This window comes from Hemiscyllium ocellatum, chromosome 14, assembly GCF_020745735.1.
Source record: "Hemiscyllium ocellatum isolate sHemOce1 chromosome 14, sHemOce1.pat.X.cur, whole genome shotgun sequence".
Classification (NCBI taxonomy): Eukaryota; Metazoa; Chordata; class Chondrichthyes; order Orectolobiformes; family Hemiscylliidae; genus Hemiscyllium; species Hemiscyllium ocellatum.
This window is the reverse complement of record NC_083414.1, coordinates 22,699,159-22,716,175: the sequence shown is the minus strand read 5'-3', so window position 1 is coordinate 22,716,175 and position 17,017 is coordinate 22,699,159. Positions and strand designations below refer to the sequence as shown.

The 17,017-nt window shown below is 39.7% G+C and overlaps 1 protein-coding gene across 1 annotated transcript in view; it reads right to left on the bottom strand.

Moving 5' to 3' along the window:
• The window catches only part of iars1 (isoleucyl-tRNA synthetase 1), a 190,122-nt gene that overhangs the window by 84,480 nt on the left and 88,625 nt on the right, over window positions 1-17,017 (bottom strand). Inside the window, exons 14-16 of the mRNA XM_060835504.1 lie at window positions 15,581-15,707; window positions 9,853-9,926; window positions 7,304-7,498 (exon numbers count right to left, since the gene is read on the bottom strand). Coding sequence (XP_060691487.1) covers window positions 7,304-7,498; window positions 9,853-9,926; window positions 15,581-15,707 — 396 coding nt within the window. The remainder of the gene's footprint in view (window positions 1-7,303; window positions 7,499-9,852; window positions 9,927-15,580; window positions 15,708-17,017) is intronic.

Sequence of the window (17,017 nt, the reverse complement as noted above, 5' to 3'; positions counted from 1 at the left end):
CTATGAATGAGGCGTTGATGATCTGGTGTGTGTTCTCTATTTCTGTGCTTTTAATGATTACAAAGGTGTCATCCACATATCTGACTCAGAGTCTGGGTTGAATTTGCGGTAAGACTGTTTGTTCTAATCTTTGCATTACCGCTTCTGCTATGAGTCCAGAGATGGGTGAGCCCATGGGTGTGCTGTTGATTTGTTCATATATTTGGTTGTTGAATGTGAAGTGTGTTGTGAGGCACAGGTCCATTAGTTTGAGTATGCCGCCTTTGTTGATAGGTTCACCATCCTGTTGTCTGTTCTGTATATCCAGCAGGTTGGCTATTGTTTCTCTGGCTAGGGTTTTGTCGATAGAGGTGAACAGTGTTGTTACATCGAATGAGACCATGGTTTCTTCCTTGTCTATGTGTATCTTTTTGATGATGTCCAAGAATTCCTGTGTTGATTGTATAGAGTGTCTGGATCCGCTGATCAGGTGTTTCAGTTTCTGCTGTAGCTCTTTAGCCAGTTTGTGAGATGGTGTCCCTGGTAGTGATACTATGGGTCTGAGTGGGATGTCTGGTTTGTGCACTTTAAGTAGTCCATCGAATCTGGGGGTGTTGTTGCTTTCGGGTTTCATGCAAGGACCGCACAAAACACTACATAGGACAAACAGGAGGACAGCTAACCATCCGCATCCATGAACACCAACTAGCCACGAAATGACACGACCAGCTATCATTAGTAGCCACACACACAGATGACAAGCAACATGAATTCGACTGGGACAACACTACTATTATAAGACAAGCCAAACAGAGAACAGCCAGGGAATTCCTAGAGGCATGGCACTCATCCACAGATTCAATCAATAAGCACATCGACCTGGACCCAATATACCAACCACTGCAATGGACAGCTGGAACTGACAACCGGAAGCGGCAGATTCAAACCACTGCAAGTGGCGATGGAAAGATCACAGAAGCGCTTCACAGGAGGCTCCCAAGCACTGAGGATGTCACCTAGACAGGGGACGAAACATCTGCAACACAAATTCCCAGCTCAGTGAAAAACAACCCTCCACCACCACCCTCTGGGTTCTACCTTTGAGCCAGTTCTGTATCCAAATGGCTAGTTCTCCTTGTATTCCGTGAGACCTAACCTTGCTAATCAGTCTCCCATGGGGAACCTTGTTGAATGCTTTACTGAAGAGCATATAGATCACATCGACGGCTCTGCCCTATCAATCCTCTTTGTTGCCTCTTCAAAAAACTCAATCAAGTTTGTGAAACATGATTTCCCATGCAGAAAGCCATGTCGGCACTCCCGAATCAGGCCTTACCTTTCCAAATACATGTACATCCTGTCCCTCAGGATTCCCTCCATCACCGAGGTCAGGCTCACTGGTCTATAGTTCCCTGGTTTGTCCATACCGCCCTTCTTAAACAGTGGCACCACATTTGCCAACCTTCAGTCTTCCGGCACCTCACCTGTGACTACCAGTGACACAAATATCTCAGCAAAAGGCCCAGCAATCACTTCTCTAGCTTCCCACAGAGTTCTCAGATACACCTGATCAGGTCCTGGGGATTTATCCACCTTTCCCCCTTTCAAGACATCCAGCACTTCCTCCTCTGTAATATGGACATTTTGCAAGATGTCACCATCTATTTCCTCACATTCTCAATCTTCCATAGCCTTTTCCACAATAAATACTGATGCAAAATACACATTTATTATCTCCTCCATTTTCTGTGGCTCCACACAAAGGCCGCCTTGCTAATCTTTGAGGGACCCTATTCTCTCCCTAGTTATCCTTTAGTCCTTAATGTATTTGTAAAAATCCTTTGGATTCTCCTTAATTCTATTTGCTAAAGCTATCTCATGTTCCTTTTAAGGGGAAATCTTTTGGGTCAAAAGATTACAGTGAGCCAATTCTTTCACCAGTTATCTGTCTTGCTAGGGAAATGCTTTCGCACCACCACTAGATTGAAGATGCCACTACAGCACAAACTCAGACAGACATTACAAATGCACTGCCTTTATACTCTTCTAAGGATTCACTCTATCTATCCTGTCTATACGTTATATATGCTTCCTTCTTTTTCTTAACCAAACCCTCAACTTCTTTAGTCAACCAGCATTCCCTATACCTACCAGCCTTTCCTTTCACCCTGACAGGAATATACTTTCTCTGGATTCTCGTTATCTCATTTCTGAAGGCTTCCCATTTTCCAGCTGTCCTTTTACCTGTGAACATTTGCCCCCAATCAGTTTTTGCAAGTTCTTGCCTGATACCGTCAAAATTGGCCTTTCTCCAATTTAGAACTTCAACTTTTAGATCTGGTCTACCCTTTTCCATCACTATTTTAAATTTAATAGAATTATGGTCGGTTGGCTGTTTCTTCTGTGACTTTGACCCCTTATCCTTAGCTCCCTAAGCAGAGGAAATATTCTACTGGTGTCCACCCTATCAAATCCTTTTAACGATTATGTATCGATCTCAATAGATCACTTCTTATTCAAAACACTCAGCAATATTAGTTCCTGTCTACTCAATGCCTATTCATTGTACAATCATGCCATTCCAGGAACCAGCCATGCAAACTTTATTTTGTGAATAATCTCTCCTTTCATTGCTTCCACTGTTAGCAAATAACAGAATAATTTACGAAAGTGTTACCAGAATTAAGAGAATACAACCATCATGAAAGAGTGAATAAGGGGCAGGCTCTCCACATCAAAATCAGTGAGGCGACGTCTGAGCCCTTAAAAATTATGAAGGATTTGCCACATAGGTGTCAGCTGAAGAATCCTAAACTCGGCAACAATTGGATAGGCGCTAAGTAGTTATTCTTGCAACTTGGATCACTTAAGGCAACCACTAGAGATGCATTTAAGGGGTAATGAGATATTTGTTTGAGACAGAAAGAAATAGGGCTCGACTTAAACAAAGGTTCAAAGACATTTATATGGAGCATTAACACCAGTACAAACCAGTTGGACTGAATGTCCTGCTTATTTGCTGTTAATTGTATATGTTTCATCAGCTCATTTTTTTTTAAACAAGAACAAAAAGACAGCTGCTCTTTTCTCGCTGCTCAAGAACAGGATTTGTCAGAATAGGCACCAATGGTTCCTCAATTTTGAATTAGTTTGGGTCAAAAGATTACAGTGATCCAATTCTGTCACCAGTTATCTGTCTTGCTAGGGAAATACTTTCGCACCACCACTAGATTGAAGATGCCACTACAGTGTAAACTCAGACAGGCATTACACGTAGAAACTTAAATGAAAATACAATGAAAAGGGGGAAATGTAATGTACGATTTTAACCTGGGGACTGAACTATTTACACATCCCAGTCAATTATCTCCCAACTTCTAAACATGCTTCATTTTAAAACATGAAGGTTTCCTCTTCATGTGCAATGCCACAAACGATTAACAAATTATTTCTAAACACCGCCACACATTCACTTAAGTAATTCTACTTAAAATCAATGATTTTTCAAAAAAAGTGACAATATTAGATGGAGATTATTTGCTCAAAAATCCAAAGTATGAATAGATTTAAAGCCGGTACTGCAGTTTATTTCATTAGAATACATACGGCTCTTCAATAAATTGGAGGAAATGTATTCAATCTCCAATAAACATTTTTCTTACCAATATTTTCCTTTTGTTACAAATATTGGTCAAAGTGGTTGTGTTTTAATATCAGGATCTGAATAGTCATGAATAGTACAGAATACTGTGCAATTATCAGCAAAAATATCCCCATTTCTGAACTTGTGATCGGGGGAAATCATTGGATGAAGCAGCTGAAAATGCTAAGGACACTGCTCTGAGGAACTCCAGCAGAGATGCCGTGTAACTGAGGTGATAGACCTATAAAAACCAAAATCATCATCATCTTATGTGCCAGGAATAGAACTCTAACCAGCACAGTCTCACCCCCACCCTGATTCCCATTGATTCCAAATTGTTAGAGCTTCCTGCTGCCACAATAGTTAAATGTGGGTCTTAGGATCAAGAGCAATCACTCTCACCTCATCTCTGGAATTCAACTGTTTTGTCCAAGTCTTCAATAAGGCTTTAATAAAATAAGGAACTGATAGGCCCAGCAGAACACAGACCGAATATCAGGAAATAGGCTATTACTAAGCAAGTCTGCTTGACAGCACTGCTGATGACACCTTCCATCACTTTACTGAAGATCGAGAGTAGACTGATGCGACAGTTATTGGTCAGGACTGATTTGTCATGTTTTACCTGTCAGGTAGATGTAGCTGTACCTGAAATAGCTTGGCTAGACATGTAGCAAGATCCAGAACCCAAAACTTCAGAACTACTGTCATATTATTATCAGGCCCAAAACCTTTGCAGTATCCAGTGGCTCCACATGGAGTGAATTGAACTGACTGAAGACTCACATTTGTAACACAAGGGACACTTGGAGGGGGCTGAGTTGTATCATCCATTTGCACTTTGAGATGAAGATTGCTGCAAATGCAATAATTGTTTTCACTTAATTGTTTTCACTGATTTGTTTGGCTGTTCCATTATTGTGGATAGGGATATTTGTTTAGTCTCCTTTTGGAGTTGTTTAATTCTCTATCAGTGTTCAAGATTGAATGTGGCAGGACTGTAGAGCTTAGTGTTGAGGAGCTGGAATCCAAGCTGCAAATATTGTGACACATCAGGGAAGGAGAAAGTTACCTTGACACTATGGTCCAGAGGTCACATGCCTCACCACTAGATAATTCAAAATTGGCCTATGATCAGGGAAAGGAGGATGCGATTGCAGATGAGGCAGGAATGAGGACCCTGGGGTTTCAATTGAGGAGCATCAGTCCCTGCTGCTATCTAAAGTTATGATGTATTTTAAAGCTGTGTAGATGAGAGTGGAGTCTGCAGGAATGATGAACAAACAGACCACATTGCTTTAATACATTCAAGTGGGAGGAAGAAACAGAAATGTAGTAGTAATAGGGACATATGAAGAAGTTTGTTTGCTTTGGTGTATGATTCTGCTGGTATCGATGGCCCGCAGCATCATGATTTGCTTGATCTGTTCGATCTGTTCAAAGTCTCTCCCAGGTAGCTCAATGAAAGTGTCACACAATATGAAGGACTGTGCTGCGATTACAGATACTGTTGTAGCCAGTTGCATTTGTAGCAGGCAGACTGGCAAGGAGTACAAATGCTTTTCCTTCCTTTTAGCTCTCTCAGCACCTGCCACATACCTTAGCAAGCAACAACATTCTTTTGGAGTCAATCAATTTAGTCAGTAGTGGTACTGCTGAGCCAATCTTGGGGATAGACTTTGAAGTGCCCCACCCTGGGTACATTTTCTGCACCTTTGCCATCGTTCATAATGAGAGCATCCTCCGTTGTGTGAAGTGGCACTATCACTGTACTACACGAGACAGACTTCCTTTAAGTGGTGTCTAACACCGAATCAGTACAGATACTGCAGGTGGGACATGATCATCAGTTGGAAGTTTCATTATCCACATTTGACTTGGTGCCACAAGACTTCCTAGGGTGAAGAGTTAATGTTGAGGAATCTTAAGACGACTCCGTCCCAACTTTATGTCACTGTGCTGCCATCTATGTTGGGTCTGTCCTGTTCGTGATGGTGTTGACGTCTGGGAGATTGCATGCAAGTCACACTCATGAAATTGAACTTATGTCTGGCTGTAGTTTGATGAGTCAGTGAGACAGTTTTCCCAATTTTGGCACTAGCACCCAGATATTAGAAAGGAAAACTTTGCAGGGTTGTCAAGGCTGTCTTTACTGTTGGTATATCTAGAGCCTTTGTCAATGCCAAACAGGGAATCTGGTTTCATTCATTGTAGTGATGGATACAGCTGAATGGCTTATCATTTCAGGGGCCATTAAGTCACATGTTGGCCACACCAGGTAAGGATACTAGCTTCCTTCCCTAAAGGATATTAGTAAACCAGATAGGCTTCTACAATCACTGACAATGGTTTCATGGTCATTATTAGACCATAAATTCTTATGATATTCAGTTTATCTGCTGAGATTCGAATCAGAGTACACAGTATATTAATTGGGTCTCTGAGTTACTAGTCAAAAAGTGTGGTGCAACAAAAGCACAGCAGGTCAGGTAGCAACTGAGGAGCAGGAGAATCGACATTTCAGGCATAAGCCCTTCATCAGGAATGTCATGGGCATCAGTTTTACCAGATCTACATCCATTTATTTTATTTGTGCAGGAGAAGTCTGAAAATGTTAAATCTTGTCCCTCCATAATTGATGTTGGAGCTGAGAAAAACATGCATTGATTTTTAGAAGAGATATTGACATCTACAGGGGTTGTAACATTTACAAACTCTAACATCTTCACAGAAAGAAAGAATTTCACAAATCACTATAGTTAGCTGTTAAATCTCACAAAAAGTGACTAAACAGCAATTCTAAAGCCTATTTTCTCAGTTACTGAGAAATGATTTCATCTGAAATGTAGCATTTTGATTCAAAATATGGGATCAATTGATTGTAAGTTTAAGTTAGTCTTCAACTATATTGCTCCACTATATGTTTAACATCTTCAACATTGCTTGAATGTAGCAAACTGAAAAATAAATAGAGATTTAAAGTACTCAAGCAAACTAAAGTTTTACATTATTTGTGAAATCTCACTTGGAGACCATTAAGATAAATGTCAGGAAAATCAAAATATATAGGTACAGTAAAAAGCATAGCTGAGTGTCTAGGGTGAAGACATACTTTCATGGTAGTACAGAAAGAACTTAACCCAGGCTGACATGGCCTGGACATGTGATGTACAGTAACTGGTCACAAGAGGGCGGCACGGTGGCACAGTGGTTAGCACTGCTGCCTCACAGCGCCAGGGACCTGGGTTCAATTCCCGCCTCAAGCGACTGACTGTGTGGAGTTTGCACGTTCTCCCTGTGTCTGCGTGGGTTTCCTCCGGGTGCTCTGGTTTCCTCCCACAGTCCAAAGATGTGCGGGTCAGGTGAATTGGCCATGCTAAATTGCCCGTAGTGTTAGGTAAGGGGTATATGTGGGGGTATGGGTGGGTTGCGCTTCGGCGGGTCGGTGTGGACTTGTTGGGCCGAAGGGCCTGTTTCCACACTGTAAATAATCTAATCTAAAAAAAAAAGAGGAGAAAGATGATCTATTCTCGCCCTTGGACAATTCACCTAAAGTCATGAAATTTCAAATGTGAGGTAACTGTTAGTTTCAATCGTACTGTATCCATTTGAATAGTGTAAGTTTATGGAATTAATCACAAAACAACAACTGAATTGCTACTGTAGCAATTATTTCTTTACCATCCTCTTGTTTGGTCAATTCCTTCAGCAATGAAGTCTGCTGGAAAGGTGTCTTCAAACTCTCTTCTGTTTTCGAAAGGATAGTGGACCTGAGCATATGGCATACTTCCACTTTCAAACCAGCAATCGAAGACCTCAGAAACCCGTTTCAGAACACCTTTTCCACAGTGTGATGGGATTGTGATGTTATCCACACTGGAACATAAAGTATAATGATCAATGTATCAATGAAAAGTTTGAAAAGGTAATTAACCATAAGCAAGTGTTGCACTCTGCAGGAAGCACATTTATGACCTTAAACACTATACATTTTCTGTTTCCCAACAATGACTGTTCTTTTAAAGTGCTTCATTAGCTGTAAGGTACTGTGGGATGTCCTGAGGCCAAAGAAATGCGATACAAATAAAACATATCATTTCTGCATTACAAATAATTTTCCTTGTTTTGAAAGATATAGAAAATATACTAAGGTATGGTTCTACAAGTGGTAGCATACGTTCATTATCTGAGCCCAAACATTCATTCTGAATACATGGACACAGAACATACAGAGAACATTCAATGAGCTATTTCACCAACTATAGTAATATCGCAAAGCCAAAGGCGAAGCTTACGCAGTGTTTTTTAAATATGTTTCAAAATAATTAATATGCAATGCTATTCCTGCTTCCTGCTCCAAGAGCATGGATATACGTTACAATCCTCAAATAATGGGGTCAGCAGCAATAATGTAACATGTCTGTAATTTCTCCTTCAATATTATCACTCAACAATTAGGAAACAGAATAATTTTACTTCGATCCATAAATAATGCTGATGCGACAACGATTTTCAAACTGCAGCTTAGACATAAAATTATATTTTGCACATTTTTCCTACTTGCATTTTTATCCAGAGAAAATGTTGGACATGAAAGAGAAAGTTATGATAGCTTCTTTCTCTACAGATACTGCCAGACATGCTGAGTTTATATTATTTTGTCTGTTTGTCTATGATAGTCTAATGCATATCACCACCTAATTATTGTATGAGCAAGACATAACTCAAACAGGTGAGTGCCACAAGATGTTTTGTAACCACTCAATCTTGCACAACATTATACATTTGAAATGAAGGCCACAGATTTTATAATGGCAGGGTGCACTGATGTGATTTAGTTCGAATTTTCAAGACATGTTTCTCTCCTTGTTTGTACATATCTAGTGTGATTACCTACATTCACAAGTACAGCAGAAAATGCCTATGCAAAAATACTATGAATAACCGTGAAGAGGTTGTTCTGTGGCTGTCGGATGATATAGCAAGATGAAATTTAAAGTAAAAAAAAATGGAGTGATTTGGAGACGGAAATGAAGGAGAAGAAATGTTAGGAGGCAAGACAGGAAAGTAAAATTAAGGCCACCATCAAATCCATCATGATTTTCATAAATGGCAGAGCAGATCAATGTGCCAATGGCCTACTACTATTCTTATGATCTTGGCATTCTGAAAGGGCAATTTACACTGTGGTTTGATGGATTCTATCTTTACACCAGTATTTTGCTAGATCTAACAGTTCCAGTGGATTGTTTTATATGCAAATAAATCTATTTACATTAATCTGTGCAAAACAATATTGCAATTTTCTGTTTCAAGCAAAGATGTGGTGCACAACCCAAGTAACATCCAGTAGAAGATATAATGATTATTGGACAATTGCTCATTCCCGAACATTTGATATATTCAAAGTTTGATAAAAATTGCTGTTGCTGGCTTTTCTATTTACAGCACATAGTTTGAGGTCTAATCAAATTAGAAAGCCAAAATCAATGTATAAAGTACAAACTTCTTCAGATAATACATGGTAATTTGTGAACCGAAGACAATATTGCACTTAGATGGTCCTTTTCATCAACTTTCCAGTGTAATTTATAATTCAGAAATTACTTGGAAATTCAGTCACTACAGTGAAATATGGCAGTCAATTAGCACACAAGGAACAACAAGTAGCAATGTAATAACAATTAAATAGTTTATCCTTTTGATGTTGCTGGAGGAATAATTATTTGTGCAACACGAGGGATCACTGCCCTGCTCATCATCAAAATAGCACCATGGGATATCTTGCTTTCATTGGAGGACAAGGATCATGGTGAGGGTAACTGTTTGAAGCCTGTTCCAAACAATGCTATGACCAATACATCAGCAGATCCTCAAGCTCCTGCTTATTTTCTGTTCCACAAGCCTTCAAACCTCTGTGTGTATCTTAAACCTACAAATCTCTGACTCAGCAGCGACAGTGCTACAAGCTGAATCATGGATAACATGACTTGTGCTCCTGACTTGGACTGGGACTTCAATTCTCAACTTTTGACTGAGCCAAGAGTGCATTCAATCTGGTCAGACAACAGGTCGTACTAATCCAATTACAATTTGATACTACTAACCAAAGTTCACCTCAACGCATTTATGTTTTGGAGTCAAAGTTAACCATCTGATTAGGCAAATGAAAAAAAGGAAAACAAAATTAACATACACATAAAATATACACATTTAAAAAGAAGCTTCACCTTTCACGATGAAGGTCTTCAACTTTAATTCCACTCAGCTCCTCCAATTCTGCCACTGATCCCACACATACCACCTGACAAAAGAATAATATTTTTCTTGACAGAGCATTCCTGTACACCAAAAATATTATGACAATAATCAACAGAAGCAATTTGAATGAAGCAATTCTGGCTAAGTATAATCACATAGAATGGCAACAAGCAGGGAAACCCAGTTGGCATATAATCCAGATTATAAACCTTATGGTAAGATGCATCAATATAATACAAATGACATTCACCAATTTGTTTCTTCTTACCTCAGAAACTATCATATGCAGGAATATGTAAATTAATCAATCATCTTTATATTTTCTTTGCCTTATTATGGTGAGTGCACAATTATCTTTGACTTGAAAAGAGAACTCACTTGGGTGCTAGCAATAGCCAATGTTCAAAATATTTATAGACATACTATTGATTAGATTAGATTACTTACAGTGTGGAAACAGGCCGTTCGGCCCAACAAGTCCACACCGACCCGCCGAAGCGCAACCCACCCATACCCCTAAATATACCCCTTACCTAACACTATGGGTTATTTAGCATGGCCAATTCACCTGACCCGCACATCTTTGGACTGTGGGAGGAAACCGGAGCACCCGGAGGAAACCCACGCAGACACGGGGAGAACGTGCAAACTCCACACAGTCAGTCGCCTGAGGCGGGAATTGAACCCAGGTCCCTGGCGCTGTGAGGCAGCAGTGCTAACCACTGTGCCACCGTGCCGCCCTAAAATACAACCAACTGGGTAAAATTATAAAACTTAATATTGTGGCATTTGGCAAGGCGCCCAATGCCGTCTAGACTCCTTTCATCTGAACAAGGAAACTAGACTAGGTAGCCAATCAGAAACAGTGCTTTGGAATACCATAGACTTCTATGGCTCCAAATTACTGCGTCAACTACAAAAAAATGATTTTGCTCCAATCTTGCAGCTCTAAATTATTGCATCGTTACACAGTATTGAATAGTGGCTGTAAGTAATTAAAAATATGCTTTAGCGTAGTCCCCAATGAAATACGTCCCTCTGCAAATTAAAAATAATTTTCAAATATGAAGCACAAGTCTAGCATCTTGATTTGTTGATTAGCACCAGATTAAAGTTTTAATCATAATTTTGAGATATTCTCTGTTCTGGGTGTGGAGGCAGGTGTAGGGAGAAACAAAGTGAAAAGGCAAAGTTACAAAAGACAATTTCACCAGCTAAATCAAATAAGTATGGCAAGCAGAGCAGTTTCTGTAAATGTTCCACTCTGCAGTGGGCATGAGAGATTTTTTTCACTTGTGGCCCTCTGACTGTCGGGATTTAGCTTCAGGCTGCTCAAGGTTTAATTTTGGGAGTTTTTTTTCACAGATAGAACATCAAGAATTTCATGATATCACCTTGAGCTCGATTGCAATTCAGATTCAACAGTAAACAGTCAGGATTCTAGTGCATCCCATGTAAAGAACACACATGCAAATATCATACCTCACTGGGTAGTGCTCTACAAATCAAGCTCAGCTATTTCGGAGTCATCACAGAAGTCAAAAATGTTAACAAATTATGCAAAATTCCTTAATTTACCTGTAATTTTGACCCAGTTCTTTTTAAATGAAAGCATAAGACCAGGTTTTTGTTCTTAACAAGAATGACCATTTATTAAAAATAAATCAATTTCAGCTGCTGGTAAAACTGACAGCATAGAAATCTACTGGTTAAAACTCTAAACCCCTTGAAAATCTTCCCCTACACATACGCAGCCAGACGAAAAAAAACGATATCCTGAGTGGCCGGGCAAACTGAGACGACAGTTTAATTGTCTCTATCCACGAGGTTCACTGAGACAATTTTTTCCAGTCACCAGGCTTGCTACTCTTCAATCTCTCTTCTCTAGGCATTTCCCCTGTTTGCAGGAAGCACAGAGCAAAAGGTTCATAACTTCCAAAGTCTCTGACTTATTGGTTAAAAGCCGCAGCTTACAGCAACTGGTGAGGAAAGGTTGACTCGACATCCCTGAGGGATTTGGTGGTTTTTATTCCAGAGAGAAGAACCTTCTTCTGGAGGTCTTAAGGCTTTTGGTTATATTGTTCATTTCCACAAGCTGTCCAGGTATCTGAGAGTCAATCACATCATGATTGACAGGCAGAAGGTATTTGTCATCAACAACTCAACATCCTTCCACACTCCAATCAGGTCCATGGCAGATACCATCTCCCTGGCCCTACACTCATCTCTGGAACATCTAGATATCAAGAATACTTCTATCAGGCTCCTACTTATTGACAACAGCCCTGCCTTCAACACCAAAATTACAAACAACTTATCTCCAAATTCTCCCACCTGTAACTGGATCATTGACTTCCTGATCCATAGACTGCAATCAGTAAGAATTAGTGACAACACCTCCTCCATGATAATCCTCAAGACCAGTGCCCACAAACCTGTATACTTAGCACCCAACTATACTCCTCATACTTACAAATGAGTGGCCAAATTCCGCCCCAACTGCATTTACAAGCTTGTTGATGGCACCACTATTGTAGGTTGGATCTCAAACAAGAATGAGACAGTAAAGACAACAATCTCTCCATCAATGTCAGCAAAATGAAGAAACTGGTCATGGACTTCAGGAAGCAGAGTGGAGCGCACACCCTGTCTGCATCAATGGAACGGAGGTTGAGCTGGTCAAGAGCATCAAGCTCTTGGGAGGGATGATCGTCAACAATTTGTCCTTGTCCACGTGACAGTCAAGAAGGCGCAATAATGCTTCTACTTCCTCGGGAGGCTAAGAAATTCAGCATGCCCACAAAATCTTGTTACTAATTTTTATAGTTGCATCATACCTGGATGCATCACAGTCTGGTAGGCCAACCATTCTTCCCAAGACTGCAAGAAACTACAGAGTTGTGAAAGCAGCCAAGTCATCATGCCAACCAGATTTCCATCCACTGACTCCATCTACACTTCTTGCTGCTTTGGGAAAACAACCAACGTAATCAAAGACCCCTCCCACCTCGGTTATACTCTCTTCCACCCTCTACCATCAGGCAGAAGCCAAACAAGTTTGAATACATGTACAAGCAGATTCAAGAACAGACTTTTGAACAGGCCTCTCAAATATTAATTTTGTTCTCTCTCTGCCCCTTCTCTGCAGCTGGAACACTATATTCTGTATTCTGTTCTGCTACCCTGATGCAGTTTGTATGGTATAATCTGCCTGTATAGCACACAAAACAACAGTTTTCACTGTATCTCAGTCTATGCGACAAAAATAAATCAAACCCAGCCAGCTTCCTGCTGTTGGCCAAATCTCCCATCATATAAATTCCCCGGCTGCAACTTGCTTGCATTAGCCTTCAACCCACTACTTGCATAAACAGCAATGTAAACAACACTTCCATTAAGTGTCAGTAATCTGCAAGTGCTGTGATTGGTTAAACAATCCTTGTTTTTTAAAAAAATACATTCCTTTTCCCATTTCAATCCACATCGGGAAGTATACAAAAATAACAACAGATGATCATTACACAAATTAGGAGCAGAAGAAAGCCATTTGATCTCTTTTGCCTGCACTGTTATCATGTACAATCATGGCTCTCGTCATATCCTGCCATCCTGAACATGACCTATTTATACCAATCCTCAACTTTCTGTTAGCAAACCAATCTTTTATCCTTACTGATAGATTACACCAATACCACAAACACTTAGTTTGTAAAAACCTTGATGTGGTACCTTGTCAAGTACCTTCTGGCAATCCCGACTGGGTCTCCTTTATCTACACTGTTTGTTACTTCCTCAAACAAGTTTAATAAATTACTTAAACATGATTTCCTATTCACAAAATCATCATGACTCTAATTGACCTCACGATTTTTCAAATGTTCTGTTAATATTAATGACTTGGAGGAAGGAAGTGAATACTCTATCGCCGAATTTGCAGACAACTAAAAATAGGAGGAAAGGTAGATTATGAGAGAGGGGGATACAGTTCACAGTGTGATGGGTTAGATAAGTGGGCAAAAAGTTGGCAAATGGATTATAATGTGGGAAAATGTGAACTTGCTCATTTTGGAAAGGAGAACATAAGAACAGAATATTATTTAAATGAAGAAAAAAATGCAGGAAGCTGCAAATACAAAAGGACTTAAGGATACTTGTGAACAAAATACAGAAAGCTAGCACACAGGTGCAGCAGGCAACCAGCAAGGCTAATGCAATGCTGGCCTTATTTCAAGAGAGTTGGAGTGTAAGATTAGGGAAGTCTTACTGCAACTGTACAAGGTGCTGGTGTGACTGCATCTGGAGTATGGTGAGCAGTTATGATTCCCTTTGTTGAAGGCATAATTTCACTGGCAGCAGTTTAAAGAAGGCTCCTTAGAATAATTTCTGGTAAGGAGTTAAAAATCACACAACACCAGGTTTATTTGGAAGCACTAACTTTCGGAGCGCTGCTCCTTCATCGGATAGTTGTGGAGTATAAGATCATAAGACACAGAATTTATAGCAAAAATTTACAGTGTGATGTAACTGAAATTATATATTGAAAAAGACTTGGATTGTTTGTTAAGTCTCTCATCTTTCAGAATGAACATGCTGGGTACAGTTCTTTCATATGTAAATTGCAGAACTCTTTTTTAAAAAAAGGTTACATTCTCAAGTGAACTTTAACAATTGGTGTCATGTCGGCCTAAATAATGCATTTAAGGTGTGAGCCGCCCTGGTATGGAAGGACTGTTTTATGAGCAAAGGCTAAATAGGTTGGGACTCTAGTCTCTAGAGTTTAGAAGAATGAGAGCTGATCTGATTGAAACATATCAGAATCATAAGGGTCTTCACAGGGTAAGTGCTGAGAAGATGTTTCCACTCAAAGGAGAATCTAGGTCCAGAGTGCATGGTCTCAGAATAAAGGGGCACCAATTTAAGACCAAGATGAGGAGGAATTTCTTCTCTCAAAAGGTCGAGAGTCTATGGAACTTCTTGCCACAGAGAGGTGTTGGACAAGAGTCCTTGTGCATATATAAAGCTGAGTTAGATAGATTCTTTAAGAATAAGAGAATCACGGGTAATGTGGAAAGGACAGGGAAGTGGACATGAAGAAAGTTATTGGATCGTCCATGATCCCGTTGAATGATGGAGCAGGCTTGAGAGGCTGAATAGCCTGCTCTTTTTCCTATTTTTTAATGGTCTTACGGTAACCTGTCTCAATATTTTACTTCATTCAGGAGATTACATGGTTGCAGCAGGATATTCTTTTGGTATAATTTGCATCAAATGTATCCCCATTTTTATTTTCAATGTCGGTATTGCCAAGTTAGACATTACCAGTTTCCAACAGGACAGGCAGGTCCACTTAGCCTTTAATAATGTAACATCAGCAGCTGCCTGAAAATTGCACAATGAGGATTCCCCTACATACTTCCCTCCCCTTTATTACAAAAATTGCTGCTAAATAGCTACACAGGGTAGCCTTCATTAGAAACTGAAGATGGGGTAAAGAGAAAAGAAGGTTACTTGCATACAGCACTAATGCATACTACTATCAAAATCAGACTTCAGTTTGGTCAAATTGACATGATCATCAGGAAATTTGCAGTTACAATTCATTTATTTTAAAGTACCTTAGAAACATGTTAAGATCTCTGGGAACTTTTTTTTGTTTTCTTCAGGTATATGATTATGGCGGTTCACTTAATTACTCACCTCCTCAAAGTCTTCACTAACCCATAAAGGGATGGGAGTTCCCCAGTACCTATTCCGAGAAATCGCCCAATCACGTGCATCTTTCAACCAATTTCCAAACCTCTTTTCTCTGACAAATTCTGGTACCCTATACAAAGAAATGGTGAAAGCAGATTAAATGATTCAATTAGGGTAATAGAAGCATTTCTCTGTTAAATCAGTTGAAGTTTAATACTTTCTATAGCCCTGAGCCATAATTGTTTGAACTCAGTGCAAAGATGATTTTTGGTGATGAACACATTATAAGGAAGATTATATTCCCACTTCTCCAATGCTAAATTGCATCACAGTTTTTTGAAAAATAACAAACTGCAGTGAACATAACTGAAGCAAAAACCCATGGCAATGTTGTATTACTTGGGTTTCAACCTGTTTAAAATAGAAATTTGAAGATTAAATTGATGGGGAAAAACAAGCACAAAGTCAAGCAGATAGTCAAGTCTCCACAATAGCAGATAAGCAGTAAGAATTTGAATCCAAAACTTAATTCCTCAGGGAACAGCACCATTCTCTTTGCACAGAGATTTTATGAACTAACACAGAAGCCAAATATTTTTGGTTTTTGACTATTCTGTAACTCAATTCTAGTTCTGAATTACCATTGGATTTGAACATGGTGTCAATAGACACATTGTGACCACTAAGCACCAGATTCAGAACACAATGGTTCAATGATTTGACAGACAAAAATAAGTCACTGTTGGTTGTTTAAGGCAGTTGCATGTAACAGTTCATTTCTGTCACTTTCCAATTTGTAAATCCATGACTCGAGGCACTGTCAGAACTATGCCAATTAATCTTTGTATTTGAAAAATCTTTTTTCTTATTCTGAAGCAGTCCCTCAAGATCAATGACGACTTGTTTCACTCAGGTTCATAGAACATACAACATTACAGCGCAGTACAGGCCTTGATGTTGCGCTGACCTGTGGATCCAATCTGAAGCCTGTCTATCCTACTCTATTCCATTTTCATCCATATGTTTATCCAATGACCATTTAAATGCCCTTAAAGTTGGGAGTCTACCACTGTTGCAGGCAGGGCACTCCACACCCCTACTAACCTCTGAGTAGAGAAACCACCTCTGACATCTGTCCTATATCTATCACCCCTCAATTTAAAGCTCTTTCTTGCCACACTAGTCCAAGCCTGTATGCTGTGCTAGGATAGTAAAGTGAGTCCAATGGGTAAGTTAGTCTGTCACATGTCAGGCAGGTGGTGCTTCAAAGATTGGATAGATGAGATGGTTCGAGACTTGCGAACTCCCTTCAATCGTTCAGCTGTGCCTCTGCATGGGAAAAAGTAGTAGGAAAACTACCAGGACTAAAAATCTGATAGGTCCCCTGAACAAGAATGTTGCATTGCAGTCCAGTAAAATTAAGAAATCCTTAGATACTGA